This window comes from Acomys minous (genome assembly GCF_964271855.1).
Source record: "Acomys minous genome assembly, chromosome: 9".
Taxonomy (NCBI): Eukaryota; Metazoa; Chordata; class Mammalia; order Rodentia; family Muridae; genus Acomys; species Acomys minous.
Window position 1 is genome coordinate 5,713,701 of NC_140490.1, and position 20,078 is coordinate 5,733,778.

Genomic DNA, 20,078 nt, shown 5'->3' on the forward strand with positions numbered 1-20,078 from the left:
TACTACTACTCATAATCTATTCAATACTTGCTGTGAGAAAGAGCGATGGCCGATGTGGCCAGGGCTTCTGGTCTTGGTTTCAATTCTTTTTGTTTTTTGAGACAGAGTTTCTCTGTGTGGCCCTGGCCATCCTAGAACTCACTGTGTTGACCAGGCTGGCTTTGAACTCACAGAGATCCACCAGCCTCTGCCTCCCAAGTGCTGGGATTAAAGGTGTGTGCCACCACACCCAGCTCTAAGGTTTCTTTTTTTGTTTTGTTGTTTTGTGTTTCGAGACAGGGTTTCTCTGTGTAGCCTTGGCTGTTCTGGACTCACTTAGTAGACCAGGCTGGCCTTGAACTCATAGAAATCGCCAGCCTCTGCCTCCGGAGTGCTGGGATTAAAGGCGTGCCCCAGCACACCTGGCCCAAGGTTTCTTATAAGGTTAGATTTGTTTTTATTTTCAAGAGTGGATATATTCAAGTCCACAAGGTCCTGTGATACAAAGCTAACCAAAAAGCTTTTGAACTGTTTTATCTTAAAATGAGTATATATACAGGACACAGTGAGAAATGGGTTCATTATGGCCTCAAAATGTGACAAAAATAGCAGTCATCAACCTTTCTTTTCACCTTCAATGTACTAAAATAACTGCAGCTCAGGATGTATGTGGCTACCACAGAATTTCCTGGTGAGGAGAGAGGTCTCCAAGCTGCAAGACAACACCGTTATTTCTCTCCAGGGTTCTAAAAACACGGGCAGCAACTGACCACAAGACAGTTTTTAATGTCTTTTTCACCACTAAGCCTGGTTCGCTTTCTTATTTCTTTTTCAATATCAAGCAAGGTTCATTAATGTAGACAAAGGGCCTTCTTACACTTATGCCTTCCTTGTTGTCTTTATTTATAATAATTTAAAAAAAGCCTTCCCTTGGTTATTTCTTGGTGAAACTGCCAAGAAGCACGCTTCTCATTTAGCAACTTCTACACCATCTCAGATGTGCACAGCATGAAGATAACCTTGTTTACTAGGCTTTCCCTCCTCCACTCAAACACTTAACCAAACGCTGGCCTTGGAAGTATTTTCACCCACCCATCCACCCACCCACCCATCCATCCACTGAACTGGCATTTCTAGTTGTTTCTGAAGAAGAAAGGAGGAGGTGGGTAGACGAGCAAGGGTTGACCCAAGGCTGACTTTCCCTTCCTTATAAAATACATTCACAATTTTACTAAATATATTGGTCTTATGACCTTGCTTATCAAATTTTCCTTTGTCAAAAGCAACACTGCACAGAAGGAAAATTTCTAGGGAAATGCAGGGGGAAGGACCAGGCTTGACAATCCGACATGACACTCAGTCAGACACGTTGTCCTTAGGGATCAGGAAGTGAGTACCTGTGCTTGTGCAGAAGAAGAACCAGGATCCAGATGTAGCACAGAATCACGCCACACACTTCAGTCATGGAGAAGGCCCACGGGATCCTGGGAACACTGCAACAGAGAAACAGTCCTTTCTGAGACTGAAGACGAGCAGATCCGCCCCTTACACACAGCATTTTTCTAACAGAAACCTCAGAACTGCTCTGTAAAACTTTACTTCTCCCAAGAGATGACATCTGAACAACTCAAAAGCTGAAAATCTGCTTCAAAAACCATCAGAACCTCCTGGCTGTCACTGAGTCCCCGTTGTAGCTCTCTGTAAATAATCAACCCTCCTTCCCAGACTACAGCACTCAATTTCTTTTCAAATAGATCTTATTTTTAAGTATGTCCATGTGTAAGTATATGAATTCATGTGGCTGAGGAAAGTAGAACAGGGCATCAGATCTCTGGGAGTTGGAGTGGCAGCAACTGTGAGCTGCCCGGAGTGGGCGTAGGTTCTCTGCAAGAGCTGTGCCCACTCTGCACCCTCTGAGCCATCTCTCCAGCCCAGCACTCAAGCTCTGAGACTGTGGGTTACAGGGCTGAATGAGGAAGGGAGCCTGCAAACAAACAAACAAACAAACAAGGAGGAAAGAAAAGAAAAAAAGAATGGCTACTGTCAAAGGTTTCTCAAATGGGAACAACCAGAAGAGAATTTATCGCTCAACGTGCAATGAGTCTGAGGTGTTTCTGGCAGTGCCTGCCTTACTTACACTGCACTACGTAATTTTACTGCAGTTTTGGTTCAGAAGACACACTTCAACCCGCACACCATCACCCTGTACAACAGCAATGAATGCTGCCTGTAACACCTCAGCTCAGCTTCAAAGGCTGCTGTGTGTGATGAACCCTGTCTTTACTACACAAGGCCTCTGCTCTGATAAAAAGCAGTGCTTTAATCCTAGCACTCGGGAGGCAGAGGCAGGTGGATCTGAGTTCCAGGCCAGACATGAAAGAAACCGTCTTGGGGAGGGGGGCAGAGCCAACACCAAAACAAAGAAAAAAGGGCAATGCTTTAATTATAAGAAACAGATGTAGCCGGGGGCAATGGCCCAAGTCTGTAATCCCAGCACTCAGGTGGCAGAGGCAGGTGGATCTCTGTGAGTTTGAGGCCAGCCTGGTCTATAAAGTGAGTCCAGGACAGCCAGGGCTACACAGAGAAACCCTGTCTCAAAAAAGCTTAAACAAACAAACAAACAAACAAACAAACAAACCAGATGTAATCAATTTTTCTATTTCTTATTCCTGAGCATATAAGCAACAAGCTATCGAACTCTTGGAATGTATTTTATGATGATGGCTTCTTTTAAACACTGCTATTGCCAGGTGGCCGTTTAATCTCAGTATTTGGGAGGCGCAGGTAAGTGAAATCTCTGAGTTCAAGGCCAGTCTGGTCTACAGAGAGAGAGTTCCAGGACAGCCAGGGCTACACAGATAAACTTTGTCTCCAAAAAACAAACAAAAACTGTTACATGAATTTTGACTCTGTGTTAGACTAACACTGCCAACAATTTCTAACTGGTCCTGAACACTTGCCATTTTCAATACCAAATTTATATTAAGTGGTATTCTCAGAATTGAGAACTATAAAAAAATAAAAATAAAAAATATTAACTCTAAGCCAGGTGTGGTGGTACATGACTGTAATCCCAGCACTTGGGAGGCAGAGGCAGGTAGATCGCTGTGAGTTGGAGGCCAACCTGATCTACAAAGAGAGTCTAGGGCAGCCAAGCGTACACAGAGAAACCCTGTCTCGAAAAACAAAAATACAAAATAAATTATCTCTGAAAAACGCAGATGTCCAGTGTCCTCAAGTATCAAATAGTTAGATAACATTATTATGTACATTTGCCTTTTCAACTTTAATAATAGTAAAATTGTATGTGTGCCAAAAGAATTATCTAAAAATAAGTTTATGATATATTATCAGCAAATGTTTGATTTGTTAGACCCAAATGCATGTGCTGTAACACTCTTAAAATAAAAACTTTAAAAACAATATACATATAAGACAGGCATGGTAGCAACACATTTGTTCCTAGTACCTAGGAGGCAAGAAGTGGTGAATCTCTGAGAGCCTGGTCTACAGAGCAAGTTCCAGGACAGCCAGAGCTACAAGGAGAAACTCTGTGAGTTCAAGGACAAGGGCTGGAGAGATGGCTCAGAGGTTACAAACACTGGCTGCTCTTCCACAGGTCCTGAGTTCAGTTCCCAGCAACCACACGGCAGCTCACAACTGTTTTTAATTCCAGTTCCAGGAGACTTGGAGCCCTCACATATGCATACGTACAGGCAGATCATCAATGCACAGAAATTAATTAATTTAAAAAGTTCTGACAGCCAGGGCTACATAGTGAGACCCTACCCGCAACACAAATACACACACACACAGACACGTTTAAATAATTTTGCATATTTCGGATAAAAGTAAAGCTTCTACTTCCTTCTACAACTAAGCCTAATTACTGCTTCCCAGAGGCAGTTTTAACTCTATCCCACATTAAACCTTTCAGTAACACACCCACACTCACCTAACACACACACACACTCATCCAACACACACACTTATAACCCTTCTTCCTTTGCATGTGCCTCTCATCCACTTTTATTTATTTATTGGTTTTGTTTTTCGTTTTTCGAGACAGGGTTTCCCTTATAGTCCTGGCAGTCCTGGCCTAGGCTAGCCTAGAACTCACAGCAATCCACCTGCCTCTGCCTCTGCCTCTGCCTCTGCCTCTGCCTCTGGAGTGCTGCAACATAAAATCCTCCTTTAAAAACAGATCCTTCACTCAGATCGCTGCTCCTTGAGAACTGCAGCGCTGACTTTGTCATTGGCTAATACACAACTCAGTCACACTTTCCCACTTTCCCCAACACGTCCTCTACAACTGTATTTTCTTGATTAGGATCTGATCAATTTCCCTCATGGTTCCTCCTGTGTTTTGTTTACTATGATAATGACAGTTCCGGAGAATCTAGATCAAATCTCATGCAGAATGCTCCTTTTTGTGTGTCTATTTCCTCGTGATCAGATTTATGTTCAAATTTTCTGAGGGGCTTGGGAGCCAGAGGGAGGTGGATCTCAATGAGTTCAAGGCCAGCCTGAACTCAGAGCAAGTTCCAGATAGGCAGAAATGTTACACAGAGAAACCCTGTCTCAAAAAACTAAAAAAAAAAAAAAAAAAAAAGCCAGGCGGTGGCACACCTTTAATCCCAACACTTGGAACACTTGGGAGGCAGAGGCAGACAGATCTCCATGAGTTCAAGGCCAGCCCGGACTACAAGGTGAGTTCCAGGACAGCCAGCGCTGTTATACAGAGAAACCCTGTCTTGAAAAACAAAAACAATACCAAGAAGAGACTTGATACCCTATGAGCATATAAAGGGGGAGGAAGTCCCCCTCTGTGACAGTCATAGGGGAGGGGAATAAGGCGAAAATGGGAGGGAGAGAGGAATGGGATAACCACTGAGATGTAATATGAACAAATTAATTAAAAAAAAACAAAAACAAAATTCTGAGGGGCAAGATTATCAGAACATTCATGGGCGTGGTAACGCTCGCCTTTAATCCCAGCACTCAGGAGGCAGAGGCAGGCGGATCTCTGAGTTTGAGAGCAGCCTGGTCTACAAAGAGCGTTCCAGGACAGTTAGGGCTACACAGAGAAACCCTGTCTTGAAGAAGAAGAAGAAGAAGAAGAAGAAGAAGAAGAAGAAGAAGAAGAAGAAGAAGAAGAAGAAGAAGAAGAAGAAGAAGAAGAAGAAGAAGAAGAAGAAGAAGAAGAAGGAGAAGAAGAAGAAGGAGAAGAAGAAGAAGAAGGAGAAGAAGGAGAAGAAGAAGAAGAAGAAGAAGAAGAAGAAGAAGAAGAAGAAGAAGAAGAAAAGATTATCAGAACATCAAGGTGGCCCTTTGAACATTATATCCAGCAGACACTGTCAGTGTGTGCTACTGTAATGGTAGATTTGACCACGTGGCTAAAGATAATCTTTGTCAGGTCCCAGCTCTGTAAAGTACCTGCTTTCTCTGCAATTAAATAACACGGAAGCAGAAACTTGAATCGTGTGACTATGCTGCTGTCCAGCGGCTTTCTGTCAAATCGAAGTTAGCATCTACCAATAGCTTGCCTGAGTCAATCAATCGCACGCTGAAGGATGCAGACAGATAAGGTCACTTCTGACCTACTATTTCTTGTCTGTTTACTACAGTCATAGATTATTTTCCTTGATGATTTAAAATACATTACTATCATTTTTTTAACAGGAAGAATAGCTTTGAGTCTACTGTAGGAAGTGAGCAGCTTAGCACTAACTAGAATCCTGCCACCTAAGCAGGCAGGCTCACTACTCTATTTGACGTCCCCACAACATAGCTACAGATGCGGCTTGGTGCCAAAGATGCCCTCGGCCATGGGCTCACTCACCAGCCATGGAAAACAAGGTAGTGTTGCAGATTTTTAAAGCTCACTGAAGTAAACCTTACTGCTTTTTTGTTTTGCTTTGTTTTCCATAACCATAGACTATTTTTTTATTTAATATATATTTACTTAGTTTTGTTCAATATATAATAAAACCAGAGTCAATCCCTGAATTAATCTGTATTACTGCAAATAAATTCAATTCATATAAAATAAACATCTTTACAAAAGAAAGTCAGCTAGGACTATGACAAACATCCTCGTATGTAACACCCCTTATATATTGCAGAATTTGAAACCTGTGGTCCACCTACCTCAGTTTCCAGAGTACAGTATGTGCTACCACACTTGGCAAAGCACATCTTTTGATGGCACAAGACAAGGCAAACAGAGTATATATGGCAGCTACAATCACAATGTAATCATCTCACTTATTACCATGGCTGTGACTCCAGAAACCCCCTGCAAACTACATCTCGAAACAAAACTTACCTGTCTAAGAATATATCTGGGAGTGGTGGATAGGTCTGCATGTCAGGGACTCGCTCGTGAACAATAACCATGATGAAAGACGTGAACCCGAATACTATAAAAACATACACACAGCTCAGTATGGTCTTCCAGTACTCTGGGTCCAATCTCCGAGCAGAATGCTTGTTTTTGCCATTCATGTACTGGTACTGATCAGAATTCAAGTCAGTGATGGGTCCATCACAGTCGTGTGTGGGCTCTCCATTACAGAGCCAGTCTGCGCTCTGAAGAGCACTGATGAATGGGGTCATGGGACTCATAGGACTGTCGCTGTTGTAGCCCATCTCCTCCAAAACATCAATATGTATTTTCTGCAATTTTCGGACTGAGAGCATTAACCTTTTAATGTCTCCAAGGACTTTGATTTCCAGAGGAGGAGAGCGGAGATCATATTCAGTCAGGGTGAGCAATGTTATACCATCAAGTCGGTGCTTGTTGCATAAAATGTCCACATATTCAAAAAACCCTTCATCTTTCAGCCACACAGCTACATGCTTGGTAGTCCAGCGGCGAATGCAGAGTTGACTGGGGCCTGCCATTTCTTCCTCCACTTCCTGTAAAGTGAAAACATGAGAACAAAACAAAAACTTGAACATACTCCAACATCTTCATGAAAGACCAAACGCAATTACACACACCAAAACCCAATGAAGTACCTATATGGCCCCACTGGCATCTATAGTCAAAGAAACAACAGCTATGAGTAATGTGTGGTTCTGATAGATCAGCATTCTATGGCTGTATGAGGGCGACGGCACATGTTTTGGCTTTACAGAGGGCAGCCGTTAAACCAGGGCTCACAAAGGGTAAGGCCAGTGATCCACCCTGAGCTACAGACCCAGCTTTAACACTTTACAAAAAGGTATTTTACAAATGGCATTTCCACAGAATGTCAGCCATGATTACTTTAAAAGATTACTATTGAAACAATGAAGGGAGGGAAAATCCCATTTTAATACTTTTCATAAAATGAAATCTATAAAAGATATATAAGGAAAATAAACCTCTGAGACCGTCATGTTTATGGGAAAAAATCTCCACTTGAGGAGGAAAAAAGAACACACAAATTATATATAGTGTAATTCTAGGAAACTTTAGTTAAAACAGTTCTGTCTATCTGTAAATGAAATGATTTGTTCAACAGATATAAAGGACTTAACCAGCTGTGAGCTTGAGCTCAGTTTCTCTTAGTTCTTTTTGTTTTGTTTTTTCGAGACAAGGTTTCTCTGTGTAGCTCTAGCTGTCTTGAACTAGCTCAGTAGGCCAGGCTGGTCGTGAGCTCACAGATATCCTCCTGCCTCTACCTCCTAGGGTGCTGGGACTAAAAGTGTGCTGCTGCTGCTGCTGCCTCCATGCCCTCACCACCACCACTGGCTCTTACTAACCCTTAAAATGCCACTACAGAACTGACAAGGGCCTTCTCAGAGTTAGTGGTCAAAGTTTTAAAAGGCAACTGTCATGTCAATATACTCATAAATGTGAAACAACTCAGATTATAGTCATAAAAGGCTACTTAAAATGCAGTTTTTAAAAGTACTGGTAATTTTTGCTATTTTGATCTTACTCAGCTATTTATATGTTCTTTTTCTTTTGTAAAGCCAGGGCCCATTTTAATTTTTAAAATGTATCACATACATGGGACATAAAGCCTACACGGGAAAAGGTAACAAAGAGCTACTTCTCATGGGTCTACTTCTGTAACTATTAAAGCTGGTGGGTTTGCAGGATTTCAAATAGCTCCCCATACTTCCTTCTGAGTAATGTTTAAAAACAAGACAAGTTTTTGGGGTTTTTTGTTTTTGTTTTTGTTTTTTCGAGACAAGGTCTCTCTGTGTTAGCCTTGGCTGTCCTGGAGTCAGTTTGTAGACCTCGAACTCTTTGTTGGCCTCGAACTCACTGTGATCGCCTCTGCCTCCCAAGTGCTGGGATTACAGGCGTGCCCCACCACGTCCGGCTGGTATTTTTTTTTTTTTAACCCACAATATACAATAAGTATCTAGCTTTTAAAAAGCTTTAGTAATATTCTAGGTAGATATGAGTTATGTTTCTTTTGTGAACATTCATTAAACTATATGTTTAAAAGGGCTTATTTAAAAAGCAAAACAAAACACTCTTACAAATGAGTGTCCTTCAGGACAAAGGTTCTCCACACAACCAGTGCAACATCGTCTTCCTCTCCTTCACTCAGATGACCCTGATCTCCTGATTTAACATTTAATGCAGCTCTAGAGCACACATTCTGGGGTAAGAAAAACATCTTGGCTTCTTTACGTAAAGGAAAGTAAAAGGCAGGTGAGGTTACAGTCTTCCCTACCCACTCAAGACATCATCGCTGAACAAAAGCAGACATTCTAACTAAAAAGCTCACTCATATCATCAAAAGTACTCAAGAAGTAAGAAACAGACATGATGGAATTCACCCAAAGATGAAAATGTCCACCATTAAGTACTTTGTCTTGACACTAAAAAAGCAATCCTCCTTTTTGGAACCTTGAAGTGTATTTCATTATGAACCCACATTTTTTCCCCAGTCCTAGAAAAGTAATACCATACCCATCTACAGGGAGTTTGAACTTTAGGTCTGTGCAAAGTCACACACAGCATATGTAAAATTCCATTCAACTACGGTTTTGCCATGTTTGAGTTTACATCCATTGCTAGATGGTTTCCCCTTCCTGCTGCAGCTTCTTTCCCCCAGGCATGCTGACTACAGCGGCATACTCGCATACCTAACTAGATGTGCTGTCAATTCAGCAGCACTTACCAAGCAGCAAGCCTCACCCCCAAGTGAAACAGCTCCACGTTACGTCTACTCCGCTGCCTCCCCCTTCTCCCGTGGCTTACCACCAGCAGCTTCCAGGTCACTCCCATCCTTGGAGCATTACTCCTTAGCACAGTTTCATCTCATACTCTGAGCAAAATGATTTTCTCTTCTCTCATGTTTCTTCCCCATATTAACTTCAATCAAGCTAGCTGGCTTTGATGCCCATGCTTTAGCTACTAGATAATTCGAGTTACAACATAGGAGCCTTTGAGCTTGCTGTGGGAATGCCCTAAAAGCACGACACACTGCACTGCTCTGCCTCATCAGGTTAATGCATGTCCTTTAATTGTGTGCTACCATATAATAGTTACAGGGCCACGGTAACTACTACTTAGCTCCAACTGTGAGAACTTATATTAAAGAGGAATATTAAAAATAATATTAAGCTTTAGGGGTCCATTTAATAGTCATGCTGTACACCACAGGAATTTCAGGAGACAGAAGACTTTGAACAAAGAACACGTCAGATACTGGTTTTATACAAATCAATAAAATGAATTTTAGTCAATAAATGTTCGAGAATGCTTTCTATTTAAACTATAATTGATTCACATCACTTATTAGTAGGACTGCTACTTCTGGCCAAGATACAAAAAGAGAACAAATTTTACTCTCTGATTTGAACTAATCAAATGATAAATAAAATATATGAAAAAAATTCAAAATGTTGGACATCAGCCAGCCCCAACCGGAGAGGCAATAGATGAGAAACACTGGTGTGTTGAGGCCTGGTAGACATGCTGAGCTGAACTGATCAAGGTGGCTGTATACTACAGAGACACAAAGACGGAGAATTGCAGAGATCCACAGAACATGCATATGTTAAGGCAGAAAACAGACCGTCCAAAGGGTTTTTATTAATATTCACACATAGACAAGCAAAAGCCTATCCCAGTCAGGCTGAGCAGCCATTCCCAACACCCGAGGCCTTAGGACAACACACAACAATACCAGTGAGGCTAAACTAAACCTAAAGTCATAGTTCTCAACCAAGGCTTTAGCTCCTCACTTCCCAGTGACACTTAGCAGTCTGTGGATGCATTCTTTGTTGTCACCACTTGAGGAGAGGGTTACTAGCATGTAGGAAGTAGACACCAGGGACGTTTATAAAAATCCTACAACGCTGCCAGGACAGTGAGACACTCTGTGCTGCGTATTTTATCTAACTTGACACAGGCAAGAGTCCTCTGAAAGGAGGGAGCCCGAACAGAGACAAGCTTCCATAAGACTGGGCTGTGGGGAAGCCTGGAGAGCATTTTCTTAATCAGTGATTGATGGAGAAGGGTCCAGCCCAGTGTGGGTGGGGCCATCCTTGGGCTGGTGGTTCTGGGTTCTATAAGAAAGCAGGCTATTAGAGCAAGCCAGTAAGCGGCATCCTCCATGGCCTCTGCATCGGCTCCTGCCTCCAGGATCCTGTCCTAACTTCCTTCAGTCATGAACAATGATGAGCAAGTGTAAGCCAAATGAATCCTTTCTTCCCCAAGTTGCTTTGGTCACAGTGTTTCATCACAGGAATGATGGCCCTAAGACATCCTCTCTCAAAAAATAAAAATAAAAATAAAAATAAAAATCTACCAGGAATGATGGTTACACATGCCTTTACTCCCAGCATTCAGACAAAAGACAGAGGCAAGTGTATCTCTTTGAGCTCAAGGACAGCCTGGTCTATATACCAAGTTCCAGACCAGCCAGAACTACATAGAGAAACCCTGCCTCCAAAACAAAACAAAACAAAAAAACCAACCAACCAAACAAAACAAAACAACAACAACAACAAAAAACAAACAGCAGAAAACTATGGTATACTGGAATCCTCTCTTGCAAACAAAAGGATTGTTTGGCCCCCAAATGTCATTTTGTGGCTAATGAAAAAAATACCCTAGGCTACAAGTTTCTCTGGCCTAGCTTTACAAATCTTAAATGCATCTCGCAACTTCAGAAATATTTATAGGATTTGTAAGAATATAAAGGTATCTAGAGTCTAGAAGCAAAACATTATAATCCACAAAATAAAAAACAATAGAAATTGACCAGAATGGTCAGCGATAGCAGAATTAGAAGGTTAAAAATAGTGTATAATTATGACAACTGTATTATACATGTAAGCATGTTAAATAGAACACAGGCATGTTGGAACATGCCTATCACCCAGCACAAAGTCTAGAATAGCTAGTATGGGCTACGAAGTAAGTTCAGGTGAACCCCAGCTGTATAGTGAGGCCATGCCTTTCCCCCTCAGGAACTAGAAAAAGAGAAAATTAGGTTATAAAATCCTCCAACTCTTAAGACTGAAGAGATGGCTCCACAGTTAGGAAGGAACACTTGCAGCTCCACCAGAGGACTCAGGTTTGAGTCTCAGCACTCAGATGGTGGCTCACAATCATTGGTAACTCAAGGCAGTGGGGAATCTGTCATCTTCTGGCTTCCATTAGCATCAGACACACACATGGTGCGCAGACACACATGCAGACCAACAACCATACACACATAATAAGTGTTTTAGAGATGAATTCCCGACTGTGGAGGCTGGAGAGAGTGCTCAGTAGTAAAAGGTACCTAATGCTCCTATACAGGACCTAGATCCCACGTTGGGTGGCTCACACTGCCTGTAGCTCCAGCTCCAGGGGATCTGATGCTTTGCTGGTACCAGCACCTGAACTCATGTGCACATACCCGAGGCAGACACACACATATGCGTGCACACATAAAATGAAATAAAATAAACCTTAGAAGCCTAGCTCTGCTTCAAAGGGGCTCGTCTCAGATCCTTTCTGCATAGACAGCACTAATCCCTAAATGATTTGGGGGAGTCCTTGGGCTGCGGTAGTGACACTGTGAAGCTGAGCCTCCCCAACTCTCTATACATGACTTTCTCATCCACGTCCCCCAAGCACTGGGGATTCCCTTCAAATGACAGCTCCCTCCAACCTGTGAGCACGGCCCTTCTCATGTCTCCTTGGAGCAGACACGTTGAGACTTGGCAAGTAGGGCCCATGTTCCTACTAAGCATGGAAGAGATTACAGAAAACAAACTTCATAAGGATCAGCTGGGCATGGCTTAACCCCAATGCAGGAGACAGGAGCAAGGTCAGCCTCACTGCACAGTGAGCTCCAGGACAGGCAGAGCTACACAGTGAGATCCTGTCTAAAACAGGAAGGAATGGGGCAGGACAGAAAGAGAGCAAAAATTATATGGGAAGAAAACTCCTTCACTCCAATTGAAGCCTCCTGCTCACTGAGAAGCAACAATTAATATTTGCTGTAAAAGCTAGCCGTATAGAGCTGGGTGTGGTAGCTACCACGCCTGTAATCCCAGCACATGGGAGGCAGGCAGAGGCAGGCGGGTCTCTGTGAGTTTGAGGCCAGCCTCACCTACAAAATCAGTCTAGGATGGCCAAGGAAACACAGAGAAACCCTGTCTCAAAAAACAAAAACAAAAAACAAAACAAAATAAAAAAAGATAAGGGCATTGAGATATTCCTTTCACAAACAGACGTTTTATGTTAAAGTCATAGATGACCAGGCATAAAGCCTAAATATGTCTTACCCAGGGTGAAGCCTCATTCTTTTTCTTAGATATTTTGTGAAGAAAATCTCAAACAAGACTATTAGTTTTGTTTACAGTGAAGGTATCTCATGATCTAGACTTTTACCTTATCAATTAGAATCCTGCCCAGTGCCATTCAGGAACCATATTATGATCTCCTTTAGTTTTTGTTTTGTTTTGTTTTCAAATCCCTTTGATAATGGCTTCAAATTCACCAACATCTCATCCATGAGTGTTGTAAGGGCAGTGAAGCGGCTCCCAGAGAAGCTACACCCACATCCTGCTTCCTTCCTGACACCTCATCCTAGCCCTCTGCTTTAACATCTATAAACTTCATTAAAATATCTAACAAGAACACCAAAACACCAACTCTGGGGCTTGACAGATGGCTTAGTGGTTAAAAGCACTGGCTGCTCTTCCAGAGGTCCTGAGTTCAAGTACCAGCACCCATATGGTGGCTCACAACCAACTGTAATGGAATCTAATTCCCTCTTCTTCTGTGCATATATTAAATAAATAAACCTTAAAAAAAAAAAAACTCTCTGCTTTAAGCAGGGAGAAGGGGGAAGAAAGCAAAGAAGGAAGATAGGAAAGAGAATTTTTTAAAGACTTACTTATTTACATATTTTATCTATATGAGTGCTCTATTTGCATGTAAGGCTGCATGCCAGAAGAGGGCATCACAACCCAGTATATAGATGGTTGTGAGCCACCATGTGGGTGCTGGGAATTGAACCCAGGACTTCTGAAAGAGCAGCAACTGCTCTTAACCCATGAGCCATCTCTCCAGCCCTGAGAGAGAGAATTTTAAGACCAAAGTAGAAGGAATTAGTAGCCCTCTCTGTGGATAAATGCATTTGCTACCAAGCCAGATAACCTCAGTCTGATGCCTCGAACACACATGTGGAAAGAGAACAGACTGTCAAGTTGTCTGCTAACCTCTATCCACATGAGTGCCACTACAATCCTCCATAGATAAATGCAAAACAAAACGAAATTCAAACCTCTAAAGAAACTGAGTATGTAATGCATTCTTACCAAGAAAATTTCAGGCCCAGAGGGCTTCACTGATCAAGTGTAGCATTAAAAAACAATACGATGGGTTAGAAAGATGGCTCAGCAGTTAAGAGTACTCTCTGACCTTCCAGAGGTCCTGAGTTTGATTCCCAGCAACCATTCATAATGTGATCTGATGCCCTCTTGAAAAAGAAAAAGCAAAAACCCAGTTATGTTGGAAATACGTTTTTGTTTTAATCCCAGGTGTAGGATATGGGGCTGCTTCAGATTGTCCACAGCAGCTGACTATGATTTGTCTCATGCTACGGCAGGGGCATGATTTTGATAACTGAAGATGGTTTACATTGGGGGTTCTGGAGATTTTTACACAGGATAATCAATGTCAGAGCCCCAAGAGAAGGGCGGCTGCTTAGGCTGCTTGCTGGTTGGAAGATCAGCCCCGAGGAGCTCAACACCTCTCTCTAATCAGCAGGGAGTCGTCTAACAAGATCAAAGTTCCCTTTCCTCTCTATCCTCCTTTCTGACCTACCTAGTGTTGGGGGGGATAAGGTTTGGAAGGGATGGGGTGGTGTAGGGAGGGAGATAAAGAACCCAATTAGCCAAAAGTCCAGTTACGCCAGGTGGTGGTGGTGTGGTGGTACCCACCTTTAATCCCAGCACGCAGGAGATAAAGGCAGGGAGAGCACTGAACTCAAGGCCAGCCTGGTCTACAGAGTGAGTTCCAGGACAACCAGCGGTACACAGCAAACTCTGTCTTGAAAAAACAATGAATTCTGCTGGATGGTGGTGGCGCACGCCTTTAATCCCAGCACTTGGGAGGCAGAGGCAAGCAGATCTCTCTGAGTTTGAGGCCAGTCGCGTCTACAAAGTGAGTCCAGGACAGCTAGGGCTATACAGAGAAACCCTGTCTCGAAAAACCTACCCCCCCCCCAAAAAAAAACAATTACAATTCTCTACGAGCCCTTCGAGGTAAGGATATTTCTGAATTCATTCTTGGTAACAATATCAAAGCGATAACAAGAAACTAAAACCATGAACTGTCAGACCTCATGCACAGAGATATAGTAACTCAAAACAAATTTAAGGACATAAAATTAAAACCAAGTGGCATTTATTCCAACAATGCCAAGCTGACTTTAAATATCTGAAAATGAAAATAACCAACACCCCATATTAACAAGCTAAGAGAACAAAACCACAAAACCACATCAAAATATGAAGAAAAGCATTTAACAAAATTCATCAATTGTTCTTGGCTGTAAAAACTCAAACTAAAAATTGAAATAAATCTCATAACTTGATAAAAGGCATCTTTGAAGAAGCTGCTAGTTCCTGATTTCATGAGGAAAGCCTTCTTCCTAATACCTGGAATAAAGATGATTCTTGATGCTTCTAGAAAACATCTAGGCTTTTGCAAATGCAGCGATAACAAAAAGATGTGCAGATAATTTGACCTCTCATTCAGAAGACCCAAAGGTGCTTTGGTAGCATATACACCAAAACTGGAATACAAAGATTAACATGGTTTCTGTATTAAAATGACACACACATTCAAGAAGTGTCCATAATGTTTGAGACTGAGAGTGTGCATAGCTCAGTGGTAGAGTGTGTGCTCGTATGGAGGAGGCCCTAAAAACAAACATACACACATAAACTTTTTTTGGGAAACAATGTTAACCATCAGGTTTCTAGAATTGGCCAGGCGTGGCAGTACATGCCTATAATCCCAGCACCTGGGAGGCAGAGGTAGGCTGTTAAAGGCTATTTTTATAAAACTGTGTTTGTTTCTCTTAGTTTCTTTCTTTCTTTCTTTCTTTCTTTCTTTCTTTCTAATTTTTTTTGTTTGTTTTTCAAGGCAGGGTTTCTCTTGTAGTCCTGCATTTGCTTTGTATACCAGGCTGGCCTCAGACTCACATTGATAGGCCTGTGGAGTGCTGGGATTAAAGGTGTGCACCACCATGCCCAGCCTTAGTTTATTTCTTAACCAGCCTATTAAACTAATAATTGAGACTCTTTTATATTTGTTTATAAAGCTTTACAACACAATCTTAAGCAGTTTAAGTCTGTTCTTATCTCTCTATGTTATCTTGACTCTATCTTTGCCAAAATCACCAAGTTACTTGCTTTTTAGTTCTTCCTTTACTCCAGCTGAAACTTCATCTCTCCTGCACCTCAGCTTGTGGCTAAATTTCCTGCTGAATCCCCTACTTCCTCTTCTAACTCCTCCTTCCTTGGCTGGCCAGAAGTCCAGCCCCATTTTCTCCCCTGCTCAGTGATTGGCTGTAAGTTGCTTTATTGGCATATCAGGGAGACAATTGGGGAGCAGTGTTTAAACAACATTGAGATAATAAGAGATCCTCAGAACAGGAATTGCAACCAGACACTGTGTGTGTATGCACGTGCACACGAGTGCCATATAGAAATCAAAATTTTAATTATACAATAACCTTGTACCTACAGCAGCAGGCAGATCTCTGTGAGGTCCAGGCTAGCCTCACCTATATAAGCTTCAGGCCAGTCAGGGCTACACTGTGAGACCATGTCTCAAAGGAACAATAACAAAACCAACAATCAAAAAAATCCCAAACGTTTCTAAAGACCTAAAGCCAGGTTAGCAAGGCTGTTACATGTAAGTGCAACATGCACAATCAAGTACAGAGCTGGCTCAGTTGGTAAAGTGCTTGCCAGGCAACACGAGCACTTGAACTGGATCCCCAGCAGCCATGTAAGAACCACTTGAGATGTCTGGAGTAGGAGGGTGGAAAAGAGTGTAGCAATGTATTTGTACCCCAGTGTCGGGGAGGCACACACAGGTGGACTTCTAGAGCTCACAGGGCAGGCAGCCCACACAAGTTAGTAAACTCCACATTCCCAAGTTCAGTGAGAGATCCCATCTCAAGAACAGTATGTGCATGTATTTGCATATACATAAGTGATACATATTCAAATAACACCTTTTTGTTTATTTGGTTTTTCGAGACAGGGTTTCTCTTGTAGCCCTGGCTGTCCTGGACTCACTTTGTAGACCAGGCTGTAGACCAGAGATCCGACTGCCTCTGCCTTCCAAGTGCTGGGATTAAAGGTATGTGTCACCACGCCCGGCTCAACAAGCATTTTTTTTCTCCTTTATTAATTTATTCTTGTTACATCTCAATGGTTATCCCATCCCTTGTATCCTCCCATTCTTCCCTCCCTCCCATTTTCCCCTTATTCCCCTCCCCTATGACAGTTCCTGAGGGGGATTACCTCCCCCTGTATATGTTCATAGGGTATCAAGTCTCTTCTTGGTAACCTGCTGTCCTTCCTCTGAGTGCCACCAGGTCTCCCCCTCCAGGGGACATGGTCGAAGGTGAGGCACCAGAGTATGTAAGAAAGTAATATCCCACTCTCCACTCTACTGTGGAGAGTGTTCTGTCCATTGGCTAGATCTGGGTAGGGTCAACGAGCATTTTAAAACTATAAAATTACAACATACAAACTAAGTTATGCCGGGTGTGGTGGCGCATGCCTTTAATCCCAGCACTCGGGAGGCAAAGGCAGGCGGATCACTGTGAGATCGAGGCCAGCCTGGTCTACAAAGTGAGTCCAGGATAGCCAAGGCTACATAGAGAAACCTTGTCTCAGAAAACCAATCAACCAAACAAACAAAAAACTAAGTTATATTTTCTCTCACATATAAAATTTACTTACCTAGCATTCGGGAGGCAGAGGCAGGTGGATCACTGTGAGTTTGGGGCCAGCCTGGTCTACAGGGCGAATCCAGGACAGCCAAGGCTACACAGAGAAACCCTGTCTCAAAAAAACTAAATTAATAAATAAATAAAATTTATTTAAAGAAAACCTTAGCATAACATGAGTGGTGTTTAGAGTTATGAAACCTGGTGACGCTACAGTGCATTACTCACTGTCCCGTTCCTCGTTGTTAACAGTTGTTCACAATGTTATTACTATCAGCACATTACATAGGTCAGATTTCTATAAATAGAGTAAACAGTAAAGATCCAAGATGTTATCTAAATACTAACTCAGTTATGTCATTACATCCTGATTCACTTGTTTGTTTGTTTGTTTGTTTGTTTTTGCTACCATGTCTCACTGTGGCCCTGGCTGGCATTTGCTGTGCACACTTACTGTGATCCTTCCTTCTACCTTTGCCTCCCACAGTGCTGGGATCACATGCCCAGCTTGAGCCTCATGTAAAGCACTGCATGTAAAGTTTGGTACTTGTTCCTTTCCCAAAAGTGTTTTTGTTTTGACACTGCTGGGCCCTAAATCCAAGCCTCATGTATGCTTGCCAAGGGTTGTATCTCTAAGATATATACCCTTAAGATAAATCTAAAATGTTTTTTGGTTTTTTATTTTTTGCTTTTCGAGACAGGGTTTCTTTCTCTGTATAGCACTGGCTCTCCTGGAACTCTCTGTAGACCAGGCTGGCTTCGAACTCACAGAGATCAGTCTGCCTCTGCCTAGAGTGCTGGGATTAAAAGCGTGCCACCCACCTTCCCCAAGCATTTCAATTTGAGGTGAAAACTAAAAGTACATTCTGCAGTCGTGAGCAACTAAGGAAGCCCTGAAGCATCAAAAGTTAATCCTGCCTTATCAAGACACAAAACCAGTCCCCTTCATCTTAGTTAAACTTCAATCCAAGTTACAGGTAATAGATAATGAAAGCAGCTGACGTCTGTGTAACATGAGACAAATAACATTTATCTTTTGTGTGGCTCCTGGTGATGCACTTAAGACATTCTGATCACAGCAGCTAGCTTACTCTCTTTTTTCTTCATCAGATTAGTCTGGTTCCTGCTAACTAGAGATTTCAATGGCCTAACAATAGGCACTCAGTCCCTAGCATGGTGAGTTATTTGAGGCAAAGGCCTCACTTGTAGCCCAGGGTGATCTCCAACGTGAGGATTACTAGTGAGTACCAATATGTTCCCCTTGAGTTCAATATATTTTCTATAATATATATATAATAAAATATGTCTCTACAATATAATTGATTGATTGCGCGGGGTGCAGAGGCCAGACAGTAACACTGGTGCCTGCTCTATCACTTTTCATTTTATTCCTTTGAGACAGAAGTTTCTCACTAAGCCTGGTGCTAAGCTGATGGCCAGCAAGCCCCAGTAATCCATCCTGTCTCTGCTCCTAACAGTGTAAAGCTGGGGTTACAGGTGCCTTCCACCCAGTCTGAACTCAGGTCCTCCACACATATGGAGCAAGCACTCTTTACTTGTAGAGCCATTTCCCTACCCTCTGGAATGTTGTGTGTGTGTGTGTGTGTGTGTGTGTGTGTGTGTGTGTGTGTGTGTGCGCGCGTGCGCGTGCATGTGTGTGTCCATCCATCCACCATGTAAATTCCCAATCTATCTTTGTGAAATGAAAAATAAAAAGGTTAAAATAAACCTAATTTTAGTCTGATTTTTGGTTTTTGGTTTTTTTACAGGTAATTTCATTTCAGTCTAAACTGAAGGCAGGGTTTTGTGAACATCATTCTTATCTAAATTATTCATAGAACTCAAAATGGGTATAATTTGTTTTTGAGACAGGATCTCCTTTAAGCCACTACGTAGCCAAGGATGGCCTAGAATGCTCTTGCCACCAAATGCTAGGGTCATAGGTATTCACCACTTTATACAACTAAACAGATAAACTTTTAAATTTTTTCTGTAACGTTGTTGAGGCAAGGTCATACTGTATAGTCTAGGGTGGCCTGTAATCTGACATCCTTCTGCCTAACTGTGCCGGAAGTACAGACAAGCCACCACACCGGGCTTGAGTTCTACTGTCTGTGATGAGAACAGCTTAGAACAAAGCTGAGTTAAAGCTGGTGTTCTTCATATCAGTAGAGGTCCTCTTTCATCACTGACTCTGTAGTCTATCTTTTGTCTCTCTGCTTTGGAGAAATGCCTGTTTAAGAGCTGTGGCAGGCTGGTTGGTGGGGGTGCACACCTTTAATGCCAGCACTTGTGAGACAGAGACAGGTATATCTCTGAGTTCTAGGCCAGCCTGGTACACAGAGTGTATTCCAGGACAGTCAGGGCTACACAGAGAAAGCCTGTCTTGGGGAAAGGGAGGAAGTGTGTGTGTGGGGGGGGGGGGGTAAAGTGTGGTCATCTGATGAGAATGGCCCCAAAGGCTCATATGTTATATTTAAATACTTGGCTTCCCACTTGGGAAGGATTGGGTGTGGCCTTGTTGGAGACCATGTCCCCTCGGGTGGGCTTTGAGGTTAGCGCTTTCTCTCGGTTTCCTACTTAAGGATAAGCTTGTGAGCTCCCAGCGCTCTGCCTTCATGCCTGCCGTACCTGCCTGCCTGCTTGTCATGCCTGCCTGCTTGCCCA

General features: G+C 42.5%; 1 protein-coding gene across 3 annotated transcripts in view; it reads right to left on the minus strand.

Moving 5' to 3' along the window:
- SAMD8 (sterile alpha motif domain containing 8) overlaps positions 1-20,078 on the minus strand; it is a 53,720-nt gene that overhangs the window by 15,126 nt on the left and 18,516 nt on the right. For 2 of the 3 annotated variants that reach the window (XM_084794988.1, XM_084794990.1), the window contains exons 2-3: positions 6,308-6,900; positions 1,377-1,472 (exon numbers count right to left, since the gene is read on the minus strand). In XM_084794988.1, coding sequence (XP_084651114.1) covers positions 1,377-1,472; positions 6,308-6,900 — 689 coding nt within the window. Of the gene's footprint in view, positions 1-1,376; positions 1,473-6,307; positions 6,901-9,190; positions 9,282-20,078 lie in introns of those variants that run through there. The other variant, XM_084794989.1, reaches the window with a different exon arrangement.